The sequence below is a fragment of the Elgaria multicarinata genome, chromosome 19, assembly GCF_023053635.1.
Source record: "Elgaria multicarinata webbii isolate HBS135686 ecotype San Diego chromosome 19, rElgMul1.1.pri, whole genome shotgun sequence".
Taxonomy (NCBI): Eukaryota; Metazoa; Chordata; class Lepidosauria; order Squamata; family Anguidae; genus Elgaria; species Elgaria multicarinata.
Genome location: NC_086189.1, coordinates 10,954,300 through 10,978,515, shown reverse-complemented (window position 1 = coordinate 10,978,515; position 24,216 = coordinate 10,954,300). Strand labels below are relative to the sequence as shown.

The window sequence follows — 24,216 nt, the reverse complement described above, 5'->3', positions numbered from 1 at the left end:
AGAAACACAACAATTACCTCCATGACGAATTGCCCCTGTTTCTCGTTGCCCTAGCAGGTGCTAGTTGCACTCCATGAGCATCAACTCACGCTGCTGCAACACCATTAGCGCTAGCACTGGGGCACAGTTGAGTACCACCCTAAGACACCATGCGTTGCACTCCCAACCATTTCATCCCCTGTGGCCACTAAGGTTTATTTTGAACGACTGACAGCATATCGTGTGTTGGACAATTGCGTTTTTCCTAGTATGTTTTTAAGCCAAAGAATAAATAGCCTCTTGGCTTTCACATCAGTGGAACAGACTAAATGCATGCCCAGTGGATGGAACACAGCCACCAAAAGTGTCCAGTGATGGTGGAAAGAGACCTTATGCGAGGGCCCTTATTAGGACCACAGGGATGTTCCGTTCCAAGCATCCCTCTTTTTTCACCGCCATCTATACAACAGCGGGATTGCTTCTCATTTCATTTTAACCCAAATTTTCATTGATTCGAATCTAGGTAAAGAGCATAACACTGCAGCAGCAACAGCGATTTATCTCCTGAATTTTTTTATAGTGCAGTTATTAATGCGCATATACGCAGATTCGCACATACGAGGATATGGATTTTAGACAAGGCAAGCTATAAATTTTATCTGCGGAGCTCCGCAGATTCATAGAAGAGGAAAAGTAAGTGGGGAAAGGAACAAGGCAGCAGAGGAGGATGCGAGCGGGGGACTCCTCTCTCTCGCTGCCCGTTCCCCCGCTCTTTGTTTTCATTTTAAAAGCTCCATCCTATTTCAACATGAAAATGGCAGGAAGGAAAGAGGCAGCTAGACGACATGATAGGTGGGAAGGCGGGGAATCAGCCAATCACTTTGTCCTACACTCAATGCTCCGCCCACATGTCAAAATGTGATCTAACTCCCCCAACGACACATAACCATAACACGGTGCAAACTCGGACATGATCCAAAAGTTGCGGTAAATGGCAAATGCGAATTTGCGCGTTATCGCGGTAAAACCCCGGCGCTACGGCGAATGGACGGCTGCGTTATGTGTCCTGAAATGTGAATATACACCTTTAGGGCAGGGTAAACAAACTGTATAGACAAGTCCTTCACCTGTGAAATTGTCAGAGGCCACGATGCCTGTATCCAGTGCCACCTTTTGAACCTATTCTGCATTTATTGCCTGGCTCATGTCTCCTTCCTTGCATTGCAGCGAGATCAGAGCTGGGAGCTTATATACCTACTGGGTTTCCGTCATTTCTGGCATGGAAGAGAGCGAAGAGTCTCCTCCACTCGCGTATGTCCACGGAAGTGGCTACTGTGGCGATGGGATGATCCAGAAGTAAGTATCAATGTTTCTAGCTTGATCTCATTTATTACAAACGTTTATTTTCTATATGGTGTGGATATGCCACCCTAAAATAAAAATTCTCAGTGGCAGCTCACCCAACAACACAGGGTCAAAAGAATGGGTACAATAATAAAAATCTAAAATGCCTGTGAGAAGAGAAATGGTTTTGCTTGACACCAGTGGAAACTGGTAACTCCAATTTCCTTGTGGCTGTGAACCTGCGCTGGAGTTCAGTTGGTAGCAGTCAGAGCGCTGAAGGGGCCATCCAAGGTTCTGAACCCATTTGGGGCTCCTGCACTTTGGACAGCTTTTTTAGGGTTCCATCTGGTTCTGATTGAAGCCCAGAATGGCTTTGCAGCCCCACTGAAATTGGAGCCACCGCCCTCCACTGCTTGGCACTACAAAGAGAACAGTGGGGGGTGTCAGGTGAACCTCCGTGGGGAAGGGTATTCCATTGGGTGCCACAACTGAAAAGGCCCTCTCTGTTGTAGCCACCAGCTTCATTTCATTTGGTGGAAGCACCTGGGAGTTCCGAAAGTGGAGGGCAGGCTTTGGCCGAGCACTACGTACCTTTATGCAACTTGCAGGTTTTCCATGTACAGGAAAGCATTTCTGTTGGATCGGTTCTTTTCTGCTTCCAACATACGAGTACCTTTTTTCTTTTTCTTTTTTGGTGTCTTGTTCACAGAGACCTTGGGGAAGAGTGTGATGACACGAACAAGGTCAACGGAGATGGCTGTTCCCTCTTTTGCCGGCAAGAGTTATCCTTCAATTGCATCGGTGAGTTTCTCTGCTCTGGTGTCATTGGTGGTAGAGCTGTTCTGCTTGTCTTCTTGAGAAATAGCTATCGATCAGCCTTCCCCCGTCTGGTGCCCTGGGGATTAGCTGACTGAATCGGTAGTCGAGCTAGTACTGCAAACTAGATGGCACCCTTCTGGTGTAACACAATGGAAAGCAAGGTGCCAGAGTCTGATGGCTGGGAGTCGCGGTTCACCGTCGCCCCACTCCCCGGTGCCATAGGAAAAGGGTGAGCCCTGTCCTCGTTTTCATATGGTCACCTTAAAAGTCAGGGCCCTTTGACACACATCCATACACGATGGTTTTACCCTCACAACAATTCTGTGAGGTCAACTAGGCTGAGAAATTGGGACTGGCCCGAGGTGGAGATTTGAACCCAGGTCTCCACGGCAATTATCTTGACAAATTATTATTATTATTATTATTATTATTATTATTATTATTATTATTATTATCCTGCCTTTTGCCTCAAGGCAGCCAATCTATCCACACTAGCTCTCACCTTATCTTTTAGGTACCCTGTGAACACTGCTATTATTTTCTTCTGCTTTGTAGCGAAACCCAGCTTTTACGCCTGTTACGTCTGTTTAGGTTTTGAAGTCATAGAATCATAGAATAGCAGAGTTGGAAGGGGCCTACAAGGCCATCGAGTCCAACCCCCTGCTCAGTGCAAGAGTCTATACTGCTAACTGCGGATTTAAAATGTTGGGACTTTTGAAACGGCGGATTGTGTGTGCTTTATCTTGGTTAGTTCTCTGCAAAGCCACCTGGCAGGTCTTGACCAGAACAGCGGGTTAGAAATGTATGAAATAGTGAAACAAAACTTGTTTGGGGTTTGAGCCCCTGTGGTTGAGTGGCTCAAGAATTCTTCCTGGAACCAGGAGATTGAGATTCAAGTCCTGCTTTGACCAGGAAGCCCACTGTTTCGATTCCTCTGGCCCCGCTCCCTGCCCCCAAATTGCAAAATGGGAGGTAAAGTGAGCTGCTTCATAGAGAGGCGGTTATGAGGGAAAGGACTTTAAAGATAGAAAAGCAACTCTGGAAAACAAGCAACACAGTCCCCAAGTACAATACAGCAGCAAGTTTGATTCTATGAGTTTAGGACTCAATTGGGAACAAGGTTTTCTTTTCCACTGTCAATGTTAAACGGACATAGCAGAAGTAAGTCTATTGTGTTGTTGTTCATTCTTGCCATTGCGAATGAGCTTTGCATACAAATGTACTTCTTGCAATTTGTCGCCTTTGGAACTGATCATTCAATTTTCCCCTCTTAGCATCCATGTGTATATACATCCGTCCACTGAGGATAAACCTGTACACACCTGATATAGTGGGTTCTAATACTGCCATGGCAAATAGCTTCTGCTGTGGTAAATCTCTTAGTATTTTAAGGTGCTACTGGATTTTTTTTCCTTGTTGTTGTTTTGGCATCTGCTAATGTGGCTATCTCTCTGGCATTTACCATATTTATGATAAATATATCATATTTATCAGGTTCGCTTGGCACCTACATTATACGCTTTTAGACGCCAGGTGAAGACCTTTTTATTCTCCCAGCATTTTAACAGTCTATAAATAAATTTTAACTTGGTGTTTTAAATTTGTAATTTTGCATTGCTGCTGTTTTCATCTGGTTGAGCTTTTATATTGCATTTTATATTATGGTTTTGTACTGTTGTTTTATACTTTGAATGTTTTTAATTTTTGTGAACTGCCCAGAGAGCTCCGGCTATTGGGCAGTATAGAAATGTAATTTATTTATTTATTTATTTATTTATTTATTTATTGCACTTATATACCGCCCCCATAGCCAGGGCTCTCTGGGCGGTTTACAGAAATCCTAAATTAAGATAAAAACAAGTATACAAAATTTAACACTCTAAAACACAGAACATACACACATAAAGCATTAAAAACTGTTTAAAAATCTAAACATGTGGGTGATTAAGATGTGCCGCCATATGCCTGGGCAAAGAGGAAAGTCTTAACCTGGCGCCGGAAAGAGAGCAGCGTTGGCGCCAGGCGAGCCTCGTCAGGGAGATCATTCCATAGTGTGGGGGCAACCACCGAAAAGGCCCTGTCCCTTGTTGCCACACTCCGAGCCTCTCTTGGAGTAGGCACCCGGAGGAGGACCTTAGATGTTGAACGTAGTGACCGGGTATATTAACGTCGGGAGAGGCGTTCCGTCAGGTATTGTGGTCCCAAGCCGTGTAAGGCTTTATAGGTCAAAAACAGCACCTTGAATTGGGCTCAGAAACATACAGGCAGCCAGTGCAAGCGGACCAGAGCAGGTGTTATATGGTTGAACCTTCTGGTTCTGGCTCTGCATTTTGCACGAGCTGCCGCTTCCGAACTGCAGTGATCCTAACCATGTTTCCCAGGGATGGGCAAATGTACCGGAACCCACGTTTTGCTTGGCTTGCCCCTGGTTGCCTGATCTACGACCCGCCAGGCCATTTATGAGACCATTTATGCCCGTAATTTTGCAGCAACGGGGCTATTTACGGCTGCCGTTTCACACAAATTGCGGCTGGCGTAAGTAGCTGAGCCTCTGTTTCTGAACACATTGGCATCTTGTGGACAAGCAGGGACCCATGTGCTTGTCTGATTTGGTGCACATTGAGCATAAGGCGTGCGCAACACATTTTATTAAGGTGTGCACACAAGGGGTTATTTATTTTTGAAAAGGCGAACATTTATTGAGTGCTCAATAATAAAGGATATTATTTTTATCTATTTATTTATTAGACACTGATGCTTGCCTGACCATGGGAGGGCCATTGCGGGGGGGGGGGGTGAGGAGATGTTCCTCAATCCCCAGCATTGGTGACACCGGCCAAAGGAATGGCTTAAGAGGTGATATTAGCCTTCGGGGGCCTTCCTCCTGGCCTCTTTGAAGTGTGGCTCTAGGCAGAGCGATTCCTTTTCATTCCTGCTGCTGTTGGTGGCAGCGGTGTAGTCAGAGGGCAGCTGAAGGACAGTTCCTGCTGTGTCTGGATCCCCGTCTATATCCCCGTCTATATCTAGCTCCCCCAATTTGGTGCTTATTGCTTGAAACATTAGGGTGTGCCTGGTAGGGGGTGTGCACGGACCCCCAATCTGCTTCGTGGCCCGATCCGGAAAATCCAGATCAGGCCCGATCCTCTTCGCGCCGCTCCGCCCGTCTCCCGCTCCGCTCCGCAGAGCAAGATCCGGCTCCACCGCCATCGCTACATGGACGGCAGCAGCGGCAGCGGTGCAAAATAAGCCACCCACCCCGCCCCCTTACCTTCCTCTGTCGCGGGCTTCAATTGAGGCTTCGGTTCACTTCCAGCTTCAACCGGGGCCTCAATTGAAGCCCGCGATGGAGGAAGGTAAGCATCCCTCCTCCCTGCTTCTTACCTGGCGCTGCCGCCGCTGCCGCCCCCGCATGGATGGCGGCACCGGCAGCGCCAGATTAGTCCCCCTCCCCCCCACTTACCTGCAGGCAAAGCTCCGGATTGAGGCGATCCTCTTCGCCTCGATCCGCAGCCCCCCTGACTCTCTTCGCCTCCGCCTTTTCGGGAGGCGATTTAGGCCGCCTCGCTCCTGCTTCTCTGAACCGAAGAGAAGCGGACCACATCCCCAGTGCCTGGGCACACCTGGCACACCCCGAGTCGGGCAATCACAGGAACCATGGATTGACATCTGGGCAGCCTGATGCCCCTACCAAGGCAGAAGCTCCACTCAATTTATTGAACCTGCTTCCTACTCAAGCATGCTTAGAGGTTGCGATCTTCGAAGACGATTCTGCAGCGTCCAGGCTCTGATGAGTTCTGCCTTCTGAGATTTAGCCCTCTTTCCATATTCCTTCCTAGAGTTAATTCCAGGGGATTGAAAAATCGATTCGTTCTCTTTTGCCTGCGGTTCAGGCCTTTGTGACTCCCAAATCCTGAACCCACGAAAGCCGATATATGAGGAGGGGTCTTTGGGAAGGTGGTGATCTGAAAGCAGAGGAGAGAGGGTGAAGAATAAGCCTTTGGGAGCTAAAGTGGGCCCAGCTGAAGAAGTTGACACCTTCTTTGAGATGCTAATAAGTGGCCTTGAAGGGGGAATCAAAGGTACTTTATCCTTTTCAGAGGCGATAATTGCTTAACCAGAGATCTCTTTTGCAAGCCTTGCTTTGCCTTGATTAGCAAGGATTGTCCGGCACAATGGCTGGACTGATGTTGAAGCGATCAAGAGGCCCCGTAGGTTTGTAGCTCCCAAGATTTAGCAGTTGATTATACATTTAAGCATCCCATTTTTTGGGTAAGGCCATCTCTGTGTTTCCTAGAGCAGAGAAAAGGGGGTTGGATAAATTCCTGGAGGCGAAGGCTATCCATGGCTACTAGCCCTGATGGTTGTGTGCTATCTCCAGTATCCGAGGCAGTAAGCCTGTGTGCAGCAGTTGCTGGGGAACATGGGTGGGAGGGTGCTGTTGCACCATGTCCTGCTTGTTCATCCCTGGCCAATGGCTGGTTGGCCACAGTGTGAACAGAGTGCTGGACTAGATGGATGCTTTATCTGATCCAGCAGAGCTCTTCTTATGTTCTGATGTGGTACAGTTGCCTTACATGGTCCCACATCAACAGGCAAAATTTGGTCTACAATTTCCAGTATTCCTGCCCATTGACTATGTTGGCTGGGGCTGCTGGGAGCTGAAGTGCAGAACATCTGGGTGGACCGGTTTGCAGAAAGCTGATCAGTTTGCTAGATCTAGTACTTTTTGTCGGTATCGAAATGCACTGATAACTGTTGGGGCACATTACACATTCCCTAGACTGTTTTCCTAGTGTTATTTCCTGTTTTTATTCCATAGTATCCAAAATACTGAAACAGATGTAATTGTGTGTGGTAAAAAGGATAAATGCAGAAGATGCATTTATGCCGAATTTGCAGGGTGGATTCCTGCATTGAGCAGGGGGTTGGACTCGATAGCTTTGTAGGCCCCTTCCAACTCTGCTATTCTATGATTCTGTGATTCTTAGAAGGATATAGCATCACCATGATGGGACCATATCAACATGACACAAGGTGCAGATCTGCCCCTAGTATCTGCAAGTGGCCCTGGTCTGGGCTTAAATCTGGCCCCAGATATAAGAACACAAGAAGAGCCCTGCTGGATCAGACCAAGGGTCCATCTAGTCCAGCACTCGGTTCACACAGTGGCCCACCAGCCGTCGGCCAGGGATGAACAAGCAGGAACGTTGCAACAGCACTCTCCCACCCATGTTCCCCAGCAACTGGTGCACACAGACTTGCTGTCTTGAATACTGGAGATAGCACACATCCATCAGGGCTAGTAGCCATTGTCAGCCTTTGCCTCCAGGAATTTATCCAACCCCCTTTGAAAGCCATCCAGATTGGTGGCCATCACTACATCTTGTGGTAGTGAGTTCCATAATTCAACTATGCGCTGTGTGAAGAAGGACTTCCTTTTATTTGTCCTGGATCTCCCACCCATCAGTTTCATGGGATGACCCCTTTGGGTTCTAGTATTTTGATAGAAGGAGAAAAATGTCTCCCTGTCCACATTCTCCACACCATGCATAATTTTGTACACCTCTATCATGTCTCCTCTTAGTCTCCTAGATCCTCCACTAGATCATCCCTAGATCATCTTCCAAGATCTAGTTCATCTCCCTAGATCTAGATCATCTAGGTCTTTAAGACTAGGTCATCTCCCTAGATCATCCACTCCCTAAACCTGGCCTAGGTCAGATCCTAGTCTGGCCCTAGTTCTGGCCTTCAACTTTGCAAGTGGTGGTGAAGGCCTTCCCCTGTTTGTCAGCAGCTGGAACTCAGCAAAAGAATATGAAGATTCGTTTCTCAACTATCACGGGTAATCTCTGTAAATTGGGTAGAATCCATCATCATCTTTATGAAGTCATCAGGGGCAGTGGTTGTCACTTTGTTTCTGTGTGCAATGGATTCCATCAATCGGGGCAGACAACCTGGTGCCCTTTAGAGGTTTTGGACTACCAGCTCCGGCCAGCATGGCCAATAGTCAGAGATTCAGGGAGCTGTAGGCCAAAAACATCTGGAGCACACCAGGCTGCCTCCCCCTCCCCCTCCCCCACCAGGCCTTCAGTTAATTCTGCAGATGTGTCCTGAGAGAGGATTCTCTCTAAATCGACCTGCTGGAAGAATTCGATGAAATGTTGATGGATTTGCATTCGCAGCTCGAAAGAAATAACACTGCCCCTCCCCTGTTCCTCCCACTCCCGGTCCGACCCATGTGGTTTTAGCGATGCACCTGGCTTTTGCTTGCTGTGCCCGTTTCTACCTTTTATCAGTGTGTGTTTGCACAAGGGAGGTGCAGGTTGCCTTGCCCTGACGCAGCCACACTTGGCCTCCGCCATGCTCCGCTCTCGAGGCATTTTGCTTGCGCTCGTTTGCCTGTAACTCAATTAGCCTCCCCTTTTGTTTTTTTTAATCTGCTGGCTTCCTCCCCAGCATACTCCTCCGGCCCCCGGTCTCCTCCTAATCAGGCCTGAATCAATTTGCTTAGGCCATGGGAGGTAAGGCAGAGCACTGGAAAGGAGGGTCAGGGTGGTCTTTACTGTCAGGCTGTCCTAGCCTCTACACACACACACACACAAAGCTGAGAGGAGAAAACAGATAAGATTAATAGTGTTTTGTTCCTCCGCGGTTGTGACGTTCTTACCAAATGCAAAGGCTGCAGCAGGGTAAATAAAAGGATTGGCTTCAGCATCTGTTGGCACTGGTGGCTTTGCATAGGCAGATGTAGCGCCTGAGACGCTCGGCTCGCACCAGGCGGAATTCGGTGCTCCTTGTGTGATCTGATAGCAACAGGGCATCGCTGTGGACTGTGGAGGGAATGGGGCGGATGTGATTTGGTTTTTGTACATACCGAATGCACCCCCCTACACACACACACATACACACACACAGCAAATACGTCTTTTGGCGTTTACCCCAGCGTGGATTATTCCACAGTGCAAATAAACGCGTGCTTTCTGCCCTGCAAACCAACCTCTCCTTCTGAAGTCAAGATGGTCCACAAAAAGCTCTCAATTGGCCATCTTCAGACATGGGTATTGCTTGGCCCCGGGGCTGGAATCCCCACCAAAGCTGTGCCAAAATATCGACCCTTTGAGATTGCCGAGGAGCCCTCGTATCAAGCAGGAGAAGTTTCCAAGATTAAGAATTTGGCTAATGGAAGCTTTGCCACCCAGAAGCCTTTGGAGGTACAGAAATCTCCCTGTCACCATTATAATGTCATGACATTTGCAAAGAGGGCAGATGTGGTGTAGTGGTTAGAGCATTGGGCTGGGAGTCGGAAGATCTGGGTTCTAGTCCCCACTCAGCCATGGAAGCTCACTGGGTGACTTTGGGCCAGTCACAGACTCTCAGCCCAACCTACCTCACAGGGTTGTTGTTGTGAGGATCAAATGGAGAGGAAGATTATGTACGGGCGCCTTGGGTTCCTATTAAGTTTCTTTATCTTGAAACCAGTTGGACTGGGCAACCCTTCAAAATGGAGCAGAGCTGTGGAAACAGTGGCTCTCAAGACGTTGGTGAACTCCTGCTCCCATCATCTCTCACCAGGCTGCGTGGGCTGATGGGAATTGGAGTCCAACAACATCTGGATTGCCACAGGTTCCCTATCTCCAAAACAGAGGATGGCTTCCTATAGGGACGAACTCACCTGCGTCTGATTCATCAGACCGCCGTCACTCGGTCACCGCCGCGATCCGATCCTCACATCAGGCCTCATGGGCGCTTGGAATGTGGGTCCACAAATATGCTGCAGGCGCCGAAAAGGGGAGTACGTTGGACTCCCAGACTCGGTTGGGAAACCGCAACATCCCTACCTCTGACACCCCTTCAAACAGAGGACCATAAAGTAGGACACTTAGCATGGTATGCAGAAGAATAGCATACCCAAAGTGCCAGGCTTGCTTCTTTAGGCCTCCTGTCTGTGCGCCTTTGAAGATGGCCATCTCTCTGTAAATTTGAGGGGGGGGGCGGTTCATTGCCTTCAGAAAAAAAAAACCCCTCTCTTTTGTGGGTTTAGGCCAGCCCACCCTTCCCTCCTCTTTCATAAATCTGGTCTCCCACCACCCCGACTAATCTTATTGTTTCAGTAGACAGCGGTGCATTCAGGGAAATGATTAATATTCATGAGCTCTGTTTCGGAGAGGATTCTCTGGGGAGGCCAAAACGTTAAGTGAGTGACACAAACCTAATTTCATACATCTTTCTTCTGCCCCCACCCGGTTGGCTTTCTCTTTTCTGGGCCCCCCTTTCCTCTCTTTGTCAGGGAGGTAATGTGCTTAAAATAAATTGATGGATGACCATCCATATTCATGGCGAAGATGCTTTGCCCTCCGCAAAAGCCCTCCCCCGTTCCTCCTCCGCCTCACACCCCTGTGAAGAAGCCGAGGGTTCATGACAGCCGGCTGCATATCTCTGCACAATACTTCTTGTGGGTCTTGTTTTCTTCTGGTTCTTCTAGCTGGAATGACAAGCAGGGCTTTTCCTTGAACAGGGCTGGGCCGGAGCTATTTGCTGTCTGAGTCAAGGGGAAAGATGGTGGGCCCCCACCCCTCCCCAAATTACATGCGCAGGGGTCGACTGGATTGGCGGTTGAATCTTACTTCAACACTGGTGAAGGGACAGCCTCCTGCATCACAGCTGAGGCTAAGTGGGTGCAGGGCAAGCCATGTGGGACACACAGCGGTGTCCTCTAACAACCCACCCCCTGTAGCATTTGCCACCTGAGACAGCTACCTCCCTCTGCCAAATGGTAGGGCCGTCCCTATCCTTGAACAGTTGAACAGCAGTGGCAGCAGTATGTGTGTATGTGTGATGATTTCAGGTCCTACAACACCTTCAGAGAAACACCCTCATTTTTCAAGACAAGGGTCACCTTGTTCAACTCCCTTGACCGCCTAGCCTTTCCCAACCTTGGCTCCCCAGATACTCTTGGACATCAACACCCATCATTCCTGACCTTTGGATTTGCTGGGGGTATGATGGGAGTTGTAGTCCGATAGCATCTGGGGACCCAAAGTTGGACAAGGTGCTACATTCATTCCCCTTGCCAAAGGCTGTCCTCCACTAAAGGTGGTTCCTCTTTTGGGTAAGTCTGGTCTAGAAAAATATTTTGCTCTAGATGATAACTCAAAGCAGACCTCAGTAGCTGCAGTGAGTGATATACCAGGCTGTGTGCATCACAGTGACTATATATATATATAGACTAGAGCCAGAGCCAGACCAAGCAGGATATAACACTTTGAAAACACTTTGAAGATGGTATATGGGATGTGTCATGGGCCCCAACAGTTGTCAATACCGTTGGGGCCCAAAACTGAAATTCACTACCACAAGATGTGGTGATGTCCACCAATTTGGATGGCTTGAAAAGGGGGTTGGATAAATTCCTGGAGGAGAAGGCTATCCATGGCTACTAGCCCTGATGGTTGTGTGCTATCTCCAGTATCCGAGGCAGTAAGCCTGTGTGCACCAGTTGCTGGGGAACATGGGTGGGAGGGTGCTGTTGCACCATGTCCTGCTTGTTCATCCCTGGCCGACGGCTGGTTGGCCACTGTGTGAACAGAGTGCTGGACTAGATGGACCCTTGGTCTGATCCAGAAGGGCACTTTTTCGGAGAAGGAGAAGGAGGAGAAGGAGGAGGAGGAGCAGGAGGAGGAGGAGCAGGAGGAGAAGGAGAAGGAGACCTGTTTGTTCATCCCCGGCTGATGGCTGGTTGGCCACTGTGTGAGCAGAGTGCTGGACTAGATGGACCCTCGGTCTGATCCAGCAGGGCTCTTCTGATGTTCTTATGCTATAAACTGTTATAAATCAATAGTGTAGATCCTGCCTAGATGGAGTGACATTAAGCCTTAGTGTATATGCACATACATTGGCCTTGGTGTGCCTGTCTCTTGCCAAATAAAATGGGTGAACGAGTGATATTTGAGCTTGCCAAGATTCTTTGACCATCAGCTGGCTGCTTGTTTCTCCTTGGTTTGCACTCACGTTTCCGATCGGAGTTTGAGAAAGTTGTGCCTTTTTCAAGCACGCATTTTGCAAATGGCAACACGAGTTCATGAAGTTGTGGACATTTCCGGAGAAGAAGCACTCCCGCTCGGGATGGTAGATGTGGCAGTTCCGAGGGATTTGCAAACCGAAATGAAATCCTCATATCTCCCTCATGCCAACATTGGTTTTCACATGCACACATTTATACAGAAGGAAAGATGCAGCCATCCATACATTTCAGAGATTTAGGCTGCAGTTCTATGCAGATTTGCCTAGGAGTAAGGTTCACTGAGAACACATGGATGTACTTCTGAATGTATAGGATTGCACTGTTTAGAGGCCTTAAAGAGGGAGCTAAAATCTGGAGGCTAAAATCTAAAGTCTGGAGAATGCAAATACTGCCTACTACACTAACAAAAGTTTAAGGAGACGTCTCTCTAATGATTTACCAGAAAATAGCAACAATTAGAGGGTACTATTTTTGCCAGGAAACACACTGAGAGCCAGTGTGGTGTAGTGGCTGAAGTGTTGGACTGGGAGTCATAGGGGGAATCCACACGTCGTTCCGAGATCGCTTCTAAGCGACCCCAGAGCAGCGTGAAAGCGATCGTGTAACTTGCCTTTGGAAGAGCCGACGAAGAGACGTCCTTCCCCCCGCCACCCGCCGCCACCGCCACCCGCAGACCTCCTCGCCAAGTGGCGAGGAGAGCTCAGCTGAAGAAGGCGGGGTTGAGAGCGGAAGAAGCTCTCCACCCCGCCTTCTTCCCCTGAGCGCTCCGTCCCAGCCAGCGAGGAGGGAGTTGGGCGGCGTCGGCGTCGGCGTGAAGGACGTCTCTTCGTCGGCTCTTCAAAAGGCAAGTTACACGCTCGCTTTCACGCTGCTCTGGGGTTGCTTAGAAGCGATCTCGGAACGACGTGCGGATTCCCCCATAGAGTCATAGAATCATAGAATAGCAGAGTTGGAAAGGGGCCTACAAGGCCATCGAGTCCAACCCCCTGCTCAACCTCAGGAGATCCGGGTTCTAGTCCCCACTCAGCCATGGAAACTCACTGGGTGACTTTGGGCCATTCACAGACTCTCAGCCCAACCCACCTCACAGGGTTTATTTTATTTATTTGTTTATTTATTTTATTACATTTTTATATACCGCCCCACAGCCGAAGCTCTCTGGGCGGTTGTTGTGAGGATAAAATGCAGAGGAAGAGGATTATATATGCCACCCTGTGTTCCTTAAGAGGAAAAAAGGCGGGAGATAAATGTAATAATAAAAATAAAATAAAACATAGCGATAGATAAGACCACTGTTACTCTGTCAACATCACCAGCCTTTGAACTGCTTAAAAAACAAAAACAAAAATGGCCACATAGCCCATAAGAAAATTGGCAAAAATCCTTATTAGGGTAATGCTAGAGATGAATGGGAATTTCGGGTTTGCTCACAGAACATGCAAGCATAGGCTGATCAAAGCCCTGAATGCCACTGTAGGAATGGGCACGGGTCTGCCGAAAATGTTCGCAAATTGCCGGCCATATGCTTGCATCCGATTTGCACAACTTTGCCAGTTTGCTTTTGGGCAAATTTCCTAACATCATCATCATTATTATTATTATTATTATTATTATTATTATTATTATTATTATTAATTTGTATCCCGCCTTTCTTTCCTGCAAGGAACCCAAGGCAGCGTACATAATCCTCCTCTTCTCCATTTCATCCTCACAACAACAACCCTGTGAGGTAGGTTGGGCTGAGAGTCTGTGACTGGCCCAAAGTCACCCAGTGGGTTTCCATGGCCGAGTGGGGACTAGAACCCAGATCTCCTGACTCCCAGTCCAACACTTTAGACACTACACCACACTCCCTCTGTTGTTGTATACATTGTTAACTGCCTGGGAGAAGAGAAAAAGCCTTGACCTTGTGCCGAAAAGATAACAATGTTGGCGCCAGGTGAGCCTCGTCGGGGAGACAATTGGGGGGCCACCACTGAAAAGGCAGATAGGAGGACTCATTTGCTGTCCAAAATCACCCACAGTTCTACCAGTTGTTCATAGAATCATAGAACAACATCAGAGTTGGAAGGGGCCTATAAGGCCATTGAGTCCAACCCCCTGCTCAATGCAGGAATCCACCCTAAAGCATCCCTGATGTTCAGCTGCCTCTTGAAGGCCTCTAGTGTGGGAGAGCCCACCACCTCCCTAGGTAACTGGTTCCATTGTCGTACTGCTCTAACAGTCAGGACGTTTTTCCTGATGTCCAGCCGGAATCTGGCTTCCTGTAACTTGAGTACAGATTTATCTTCTGCCTTTAAACCACCTAAACAGGGCCACAGGCTGAGGTGTATTTTACCAGGAGTATCGCTTTGCAGATGGCAAGGCAGTCCCTGGATTCAAAATGCTGTGTGTGCATAAAATCGGCCCTAGCAGGCCAGGACATCTCCGTAGCAAAGTCCCTGCCTTTGGGCCAGCGTTCTTTTTCTGCTTCCATGAGGGAAAGCAACAGGGAAGCTGAGCCTCAATATACTTTTGCCGTTGGCAGGGGGACTGAGGTCCTGTGGCCAACTTGGTCCGAGAACCCGTTACTCAGAAACAACGCTCGTGCATTTTTGTCCATTGTTGGGCTGTTCTTTTTTTTAAAAAAAGAAAAATTGGACAAGTAGTCATATGGTATAAGGCTTGTTGCCTTTGGAACAGTGCCTAAATAAATAGGCATGCTTAAAAATACCCAATCCTCTTTAATTTTGTCTGGCCTCTTTAGCTTTGCTTTAGAAAAGAAAAGAAAAAAAAGGTTGGGGAAGTAGCTATTCTAGAAGAGGAGATCATTCTGGTGCCAGCAGCAACATCGCAAACCAAAAACAGGATGTTGAGTTGTGTGCCTGTCCTGACAGCTTTGCATGATGAAACCCCAGCGGAGATTTTGCCCTGGCCCCCAAATTAGGCACATGTTCTGGGGTGAGGAGAGGGTTTGCACAATGTGGGAAGCTGCACATCAGATATAAGATGTTATTTTGTTGCATCCCCTTTCCTGGTGTGGTTCAGAGTTTGTACTAGGGCTGTGCTCCGCTTTGGACCGAGGCCCCGAATCTGAGCCGAATCGGGGCTGCTTCGGGGACTCTGAGGCGGATCGGAGCGTGGGTGCACAGCCCTAGTTTGTACCAGCTTAGCAGAAGCCTCTGGTCTGCCTGCACCACAAGAGCCAAGAGACGATAGGAATGTGCAGAAAATACCAGCGTGGTGTCATGGTTAGACCAGGTTCCCTCAACTTGGTGACCTCAAGATGTCCCCTCGTCTCTGACCAGTGGTCATGTTGAGTGGGGAAATGTAGTCCAACACATCTGAAAGGCCCCATGTTGGGTTAGAGCGTCGGACTAGACTTCGGTCGGTCACTTTCAGACGAACCTCCCTCACAGGGTCGTTGTACGAATAAAATGGCTGGGCGAGAAAGGCAGGTATGAATGCAATGAGTAAACTAATCACGTAGGGCAAATGGAGTGGCAATAAACCCGTTTCTGGACTATCCCGCTTTATGGGATGGAATGCCCCTCCATACCCAATAAAACAAAATAAATCCCTGCACGTATAAAACCAGCATGTCAGGGAACTCTTCTCCCTGACATGCTAGTTTTCCATTTTAATTTTTTTTAAATTATTACTTAGGGGGTATTGAAGAGCCATTCTGCAATGTGAGCCTTTGGGATGGAGAAATCCATTCAGATACTTTTTTTCTCCTTTTTTTCTTTTTCTTTTTTTTCACTATGTCAGCTCGCTTGATTAGTCACAGAGGCTTTCCCCATGATGTTGAAGTGTGTGTGAGAGAGTGAGAAATTGCCCAGCGTGGGGAATTTCTGTCTATCATGGGTCTTACGTAGCTGTGAGTAAATAGATGCTGACTTTTAGCCGAGTCATCAAGGCTTAGCACTGACTCAGCAAATTTACCTTTAATGCCAAACCAGAGTAGAGAACTTAGATTTTCAACTAAAATCTCCTTCGTGGAAGGCCTGTTCCTTTTGTGCCTTTTATCTCTGCATTTCCCAATTTTTTAAAAAATACCTGTTCGCTTGTTTAAATTTATTTATTTATTTATTTATTTATTTATTTATTTATTTATTACATTTCTATTCAGCCCAATCTCTGAGACTGGAGGAATAGTGCATGTTCAGTCTGGCCCCTGTGCGCCGACTTCGCTAGTTTCACACGTCTGCACCCACCTAAGCAATTTCTCCATTCGTGATCCTTTGTATCTCTAGATTAGTGCTCAGTTCTCTAGTGTAGGGTGACCAACTGTCAGGATTTCCCCGGATTTGTCCTGGTTTTTGTTCTTTCCATGGTGTCAGGGGGGATTTTCTAGAATTTTCAATAATGTCCTGGAATGACACACCTTCCTCTTTAAGGCTGCCATTAGTATGGCAGGAGGGAATGACATGCTTTCTTGAGGCACATCATTCCCCCACCCCGAGCTCCAATTGAGGTCTTAAAGGGGAAAGTGGGTCATTCGTGGACATTATAGAAAAGGCCCCCATTGGAGTGGATGGTGGTGGTGCAGAATGAAATCCTTTCCCCTCCTCCACTCCAATCGGGTTCTTTAAGGTGGCGGGGAATAACGTACTTTTTGCAGGACTCAGAAAGCTGCTTCCCCACACACACGCTAGGTGTCCTCTTTTTTGGTTTCCCAAATATGGTCACCCTACTCTAGTGAAAGGACAGAGATGAACTTAGACAAAACCTGTGATCAAACCGTCTCGAGGGAGGGGGTTGGTGACGCCCTCCCTCCCCGTCTGTGATCCGTAGCAGGATAGCCGGCAAATTGGTTTAGCGCCACATCTGCTGTTTACAAGAACTAGGCCAAAGTCTTATCAGTACTTCTGTGTAGCCAAGATCCAGTTTATTATAAGGAACAATGAAAATAAACTCTCTTAGGCCAATTCCATGCGTGCCCCGTCCAATTTATAATGAGGATATAAAACAGGCTCCCTGGCTCGGTATTCGTAGAGGCCCTAACCCTCCTTCTCCAGGCTTTTTCTCCTGTGAAGACATCTCTCCCTTGGTGGTGGTGGTCAGACACCTAGGAGTTAGGATGGTGTGTTTATTTCATGGAAGATTACAACCCTTCCTCCCTGATTAGATTTGTAAAAGGCAAGAGTCATGGAGTGATCTTCTGGTAGGGTGGCCCATGTGTCCTGCTTCATGGAGGCCAGTCCTGTCTTTCAAGGGCTGTCAGAGGACAGTCTTCCAGATGTCTCGTGGACGAGGAACATCTGAGGGCCCCATGTTTCCCCACCCTTGCTCCGCTCGAAGACCCGTCATGTCCAAGGCTGGTTGAAAGCTGAAGGAAACCTAAGAAGAGAGAGCAACAAGGGTCCTTGGAGTTGCCCATCTGCAGGTGGCAACTAGGGGTGTGCACGGACCCCCCCAATCCACTTCGTGGCCCGATCCAGAAAATCCGGATCGGGCCCAATCCTCTTTGCGCCGCTCTGCCCGTCTCCCGCTCCGCTCCGCGGGGACAGCAGCAGCGGCGCAAGATAAGCCACCCACCCACCCGCCCCCTTACCTGCATCCATCATGGGCTTCAATTGAGGCCCCAGTTGAAGCTGGAAGAGGCCTCGGCCTTCACTTCCGCCTTCAACCGGGGCTTCAATTGAAGCCCGCGATGGACGCAGGTAAGCGTCCCTGCTCCCTTACGTGGTGCGAGCACCGCCGGCACCGCCAAATGAGTCCCCCTCCCCCCCCACTTACCTGCAGGCGGAGCTCCGTATTGAGGCGATCCTCTTCGCCTCGATCCGCAGCCCCCCCCCACTCTCTTCGCCTCCGCCTTTTCCAGAGGCGAATCAGGCCGCCTCGCTCCTGCTTCTCTGAACCGAAGAGAAGCGGAGCACATCCCTAGTAGCAACACCTGACCAGCGGACCGCTCACAATCTTCTCCACTTGGTGACAATGTTCCCCACTAATTTTTTTTTTTATTATTTTTTTATTTATTACATTTTTATACCGCCCAATAGCATTTCTATTTAAATTACAGTCTCCATTTCCACAAATGAGTATATGACAATTTTGTGCAAATCTGGGCCACATTAGGTGATATGTCCGTGACCAACAGGCTTCTGCTTGAGCGTTTTGCTTTGGTGTTTTTTGCCAAGTCCCATATTTCGTGGCAGCCTTCCTCTGAATGCACCCTTAATGTGGATTCCGGCCCTCAGCAAGGGGGTTGGACTCAATGGCCTTATAGGCCCCTTCCAACTCTACTATTCTATGGTTCTATGAAGAGGGCTCTCATGTTCAACCCAAATTGTTCCTCCTGTACTTTAAGCCCATTCGATCTAGTTCTGCCTTCCAAAGCAGTAGTCTTTGAAGTTTTCTGTGTAATGGGCCTTCACGTATTTCAAGAGTGCTAAGTAACATGCTCCTTTAGCCTTTCCTCAAAGGATTTATTTTCCATACCTTGGTGATCTACGTTGTCTTCCTTTAAACCTATTGCAGTTTGGCTACATCCTTCTTAAAATGTGGGGTCCAGAACTGGACACAGTACCCCCAGATGAGGCCTGACTAGGGAGGAATAGTGGAATTATTACTTCTCATGAAGTAACTAGGGAAATTAAGGTTTTCAAAATGCAGTCTGAAATTGCGTTTGCCTTTTTTGCAGCCGCATCATGCTGCTGGTTTACATTCACCTTGCAATTGACTGCACTCCTCAGATCATTTCCACACGCCAAGGCAGGTATCCCCCATCCAAAGTCCATTTTGCATTTTAAGGGAGTTATTCCCCGTTTGATTTTTTTTTCCCCCTTGCATAAACTCAGAACTTTGCATTTGTTTGTGTGGAATTCCATGTGCGCAAGAGAGGTGCAATTTCAGTTTTCTGTCTCGAGCACTAGAACATTTCTGGAGCGTTCTGCTGCCTTCCTTCAGAGGGCAAGTTGAAAGCTTTCATCGTGACCTGCCAACGTTGAGAGCATACCTTAAAAAGAAGACGGGAAAATATAGAAGAAATACAGTCGTTAAACCACATTTTCCCATCGTTTCTTGAAGTCGGTGAAACCGATGGAACACCTAATCTTTTGCTGGCTTCCAAAACCAATCTCATTGCGGCTGGCACTGTCAAAATGGTAATGGAGGTCAGGACTTGCCAACTCAGTAAAGCGGAGCTGGAATCCAAGGAGGGCCCTGTTCACCGCTTGGGCTGCATTCAGCAAGACTTTCCTTCATCAACTGGAGAGTCTCCGCTTTAATTCAGACATCTCTGTCTCTTCATTCCTCTCCTCCCTTGGGCTTTTCAGACTTGGAGCAGACAGATTTATTGGGGTCTTAAACATAATCAGGAACAAATTAGCCTCTGATCGGATCGCGTGCTAGACTGGAGCTATTTGAAGGCTGCCTCCTCTCCACACGAGGACGTATTGGAGTAGTTCTGCGTCTTCTTTTATCCCAAATATACGATCTTATCAGAGGCCCATTACTTTTATCATCATACTAGGAGGGAGTCACTAGAAGGCTGCACTGGAGGGGAGGCATTCAATGCTAGGCTTCTTTTAATGCCTTTCAGTGCCAAGAGAATATCTCTGTCTACATGGGTGGACGGCTGGTGACATCTCCCTAGCCGATGAGTGCACACAGTCCAGATGTCCATGTTTACCAGAGAAGGATCCAATTTCCTTGTGGTTGTCCTTGGTAAATTGCTGACTCTACTTTGGGGTGGGGATGCTTGTCTCATTCAAAATTTGTAGGTGTAATTTGTCATCCTCTAAAGTTCAGCTTCCTTGGACTCTAGCAACTGAGTCTTTCTGAGTGGGGAATAGGACACACCTGTGTTGCAGAAAAGGGCAACTAAAATGATCAAGGGGCTGGAGCATCTCACCTACGAGGGAAGGTTACATCAACTGGGATAGTTTAGTTTGGAGAAGAGGAGGCTAAGGGGAGCAATGGTAGAGGTGTACAAAATTATGCCTGCGGTGGAGAATGTGGACAGGGAGACATTTCTCTCCCTCTCTCAAAATACTAGAACCCAAAGGGGTCATCCCATGAAGCTGATGGGTGGGAGATCCAGGACAAATAAAAGGAAGTCCTTCTTCACATAGCACATAGTTAAATTATGGCACTCACTACCACAAGATGTGGTGATGGCCACCAATCTGGATGGCTTCAAAAGGTGGTTGGATAAATTCTTGGAGGCAAAGGCTATCCATGGCTACTAGCCCTGATGGTTGTGTGCTACCTCCAGTATTCGAGGCAGCAAGGCTGTGTGCACCAGTTGCTGGGGAACATGGGTGGGAGGGTGCTGTTGCACCATGTCCTGCTTGTTCATCCCTGGCCGATGGCTGGTTGGCCACTGTGCAAACAGAGTGCTGGACTAGATGGACCCTTGGTCTGATCCAGTAGGGTTCTTCTGATGTTCTTAAGGAAGGAAGGAAGGAAGTTATCCTGACTATTCTAACTTCTCAGAATTTTGTGCTATAGTATCTTTGGCTTTTTTTAAAAAAAAATCGCACCGAAACGGCTATAAAAATGCATGTGGGTTTTGGGTGAGGATTTTTTTTAAAAAAAATTAAAAACACACGCGTGCAGATTGATCTGCAGAAGCAGGACCGAGCAAACGTGTGAAAAAGAACACATGAGAAACTGAAGTGGACTGAAAAGAGTCCGATCTCTCCTTCCTTCCTCTAGTGCATGTGCATAAATGCTAAAGCGTCGTGCATAAATGCTAAAGCGTCGTGTGACCTCCAATCTCCTGCACTGCAGCTGTTGGGGAGTATTTTGAACTGTTTGTAGCAGATGGTAGGACCTTCCCCAACATATCTTTAACCTATAGGACAAACATCCTCTTGGCTTTTAAGTCATTGAAGGACAGGTGATTGCAGAGCGCGTTAATACAGCAGACAGAGAATAGCCTTCAGCGTTATGTAATACTGGGAAACGGTGGGCAGTGATCTCTCGAGAGACGCTACGAGTGCATCTCTGTTTTCATCTGTGAAATGTTGGAAGGTTTGAAGTGTGCTTGGACCAGCTCAGATGCCTCCAATTGGATGGATTTTGCACATCTGGGCAGGGATGCTGAACGAAAGTTCCAAACCAGACATGACGCCATTCATGCAATTAGCAATTTTGTGCGTGTGCTGTTTGTTTTAGTTTTGAGAGTAACGGCCGTCAGGGTAGGTGAATTCGCCAGTTGCTCCATCACTGCTGCCTTGGCTTGTCGGGCCCACGAGCCTCTTCCGAGGCTCAGCCTGACGAGCGCTTGGCAGCTGTCCATCAACCCCACTGCCGAAATCGAGCACTTACCTGTGCTGCGTCAGTAGGGCCTTTGCAGCCATCACTGATGCAGCGGGGCAAAGAATGCAGTTTCTGCAGCAGGGGCAGAAGCTGATGAGCACTCGTGAGTGCTTGAGAGAGGGTCTGTGCTCGTGCCATGGGTGCCCAACTGGGCCTGGGGGGATGGATGTGGGGGAGTCCATGGGACCCCTGGACACAGTTGGGCATTTGTGACATCCCCATCAGCAGGTAAGCCCAGATTGAGACTCTTCCACCTCCCCGCTGAAAGAATATCCCAATGGACTCCTCAACCAAAAGCATGGTCATTCCACCAGCCTTACTGGATGGCTACTTTTTTTTTCCTCTTCCCTTCTCTTCCCTTTTTCCTTGCGTGTCGTGTCATTTTGGACTGCAGTCCTGCGGACAGGGGCCGTCTTGTTTTACTGACTGCATGTAAGCCTCTCTGGGGGCCTTTTGGGCTGAGGAGCAAGATGGAAGAAATACTTGAAATACATAAGTAATTGTGATTCCGTAAATTCATTTTGCAGAACACAGAGGGCTGGTTTCAATTAGAAGGGAAGGAAAAGAACCTCTCGTGCAAGCACTGAGTCATTACTGACTCTTGGAGGGATGCCAGCTTTCGCTGACGTTTTCTTGGCAGGTCTTATAGCGGGGTGGTTTGCCGTTGCCTTCCCCGGCCGTGATTACCTTTCCCCCAGCTAGCTGGGTACTCATTTTACCAACCTCGGGAGGATGGAAGGCTGAGTCGACCTGAGCCGGCTGCCTGAGAACCAGCTTCCGCTGGGATCAAACTCAGGCCGTGGGGAGAGTTTCAGCTGCAGAAACTGCTGCTTTACCACTCTGCGCATAATTTCTCAGATGACATTTCTCTGAGAAAATCTCTGGCTTGATTTCCCACCCACCCCATTCTTTTTCTCACCTGCCCGCCCCCTGAAAAAGAAGGCTACTTTGCCGAATTTCCTTTGAATATTCTCCACCATGTTTTTTGTAGTGGCTACCATTTTCCCTCCCCAGAGTACCTAGTGGCACGACACTAGAATGCAACATGGTGGCTAGGCTGCTACCAAACTAGCTGCTGTTGCTACTTGCAAGAAGAAAACAGGCCCTTACAGAACTAGAAAGAAGACAACAACAACAACAATAATTCTTACCCGCCTCTCCGATTGGATCAAGGCGGGGAACAATGACAAGCATAAAATACTGATTTAAAACATGGTATACACTGTTTAAAAACATCCTAAAAACATCCTAAAAACATCCTAAAATGCTTCTGCTACTGCCGATGATGGTCTCCACTTGCAAGAAATGATTGAGAATTTCTCCTGTCTCGGGTCAAATGGTTTCCCCCACCCATTTCTGTGGCCACAAAGAGGGTTCAGAATTTCTAGAAGCCATTTTTGTCCAGTTGAATCCCTGAACCCTAGGTGGAGTAGGCAGCGTGTGGGAGACCTGTGTTCGAATCCTGCATCTGCCACCTCATCCCTGGATTTCCTTTTGAGCAAATCGCTTTCTCCAGTCTCCGTTTCCCATTGGGGAAAAATAGGCATTGTAACAACCTGCAACTAATAGGTGTTGTGAGGAAGAACACAATAAAAGATAGTGTGGTACAGTGGTCAGAGTTCAAGTCTAGGGGAGAGAGATCCAGGCCCCATCTGCTGTGAAGTGTTGGGGCAGTCACTTCCTCTCAGCCTGATCTACCTTACAGGATTGTTGTAAGGATAAAATGGTGGTGGGGTGAACCCTATGTGCTTCCTTGAGTTCCCCAAAGACCGAGCAACATATACATTCAATAAATGGTGTGTGTGTTTTTTAAAAAAACAATTAAATTCAATGTGACATTTTTCTCCCTCTCTCAAAATATTAGAACCCAATGGGGTCATCCCATGAAACTGATTGGTGGGAGATCCAGGACAAATAAGAGGAAGCCCTTCTTCACACAGCGCATAGTTAAATTATGGAACTCACTACCACAAGATGTCGTGATGGCCACCCATTTGGAAGGCTATCAATGGCTACTAGCCCTGTTGGCTGTGTGCTATCTCCAGTATACGAGGCACTAAGGCTGTGTGCACCAGTTGCTAGGGAACATGGGTGGGAGGGTGCTGTTGCACCATGTCCTGCTTGTGGGTTCCCAGCCAAGAGCTGGTCAGACACAATGTGAACAGAGTGCTGGACTAGATGGACTCTTGGTCTGATCCAGCAGGGCTCTTCTGATGTTCAGAAGAAGAAGAAGAAGAAGAAGAAGAAGAAGAAGAAGAAGAAGAAGAAGTCGTCATCCTGCTTGTTCATTCCTGGCCGATGGCTGGTTGGCATTAAAATTGCTCCGTCTGCTCTACTAAAATGTAGGGGTGTGCACGGACCCCCCAATCCGCTTCGTCGCCCGATCCAAAAAATCCGGATCAGGCTTGATCCGCTTCGCACCGCTCCGCCCATCTCCCGCTCCGCTCTGCAGAGCGAGATCCAGCTTCGCCGCCGTCACTACATGGACGGCGGCGGCGCAAGTTAAGCCACCCACCCACCCCCGCCCCCTTACCTTCCTCCATCGCCTCGGTCTTCACTTCCGCCTTCAACCGGGGCCTCAATTGAAGCCCGCGACGGAGGAAGGTAAGCGTCCCTCCTCCCTGCTCCCTTACCTGGCGCCGCCGCTGCCGCTGCATGGATGGCGGCGCCGGCAGCGCCAGATGAGTCCCCCTCCCCCCCACTTACCTGCTGGCGAAGCTCCGGATTGAGGCGATCCTCTTCGCCTCGATCCGCAGCCCCCCTGACTCTCTTCGCCTCCACCTTTTCCGGAGGCGAATTAGGCC

At 48.3% G+C, this 24,216-nt stretch overlaps 1 protein-coding gene across 1 annotated transcript in view; it reads left to right on the top strand.

The window, feature by feature from the left end:
- The window catches only part of PAPPA (pappalysin 1), a 259,190-nt gene that overhangs the window by 100,629 nt on the left and 134,345 nt on the right, over positions 1-24,216 (top strand). The window contains exons 8-9 of the mRNA XM_063144791.1: positions 1,207-1,335; positions 2,033-2,124. Coding sequence (XP_063000861.1) covers positions 1,207-1,335; positions 2,033-2,124 — 221 coding nt within the window. The remainder of the gene's footprint in view (positions 1-1,206; positions 1,336-2,032; positions 2,125-24,216) is intronic.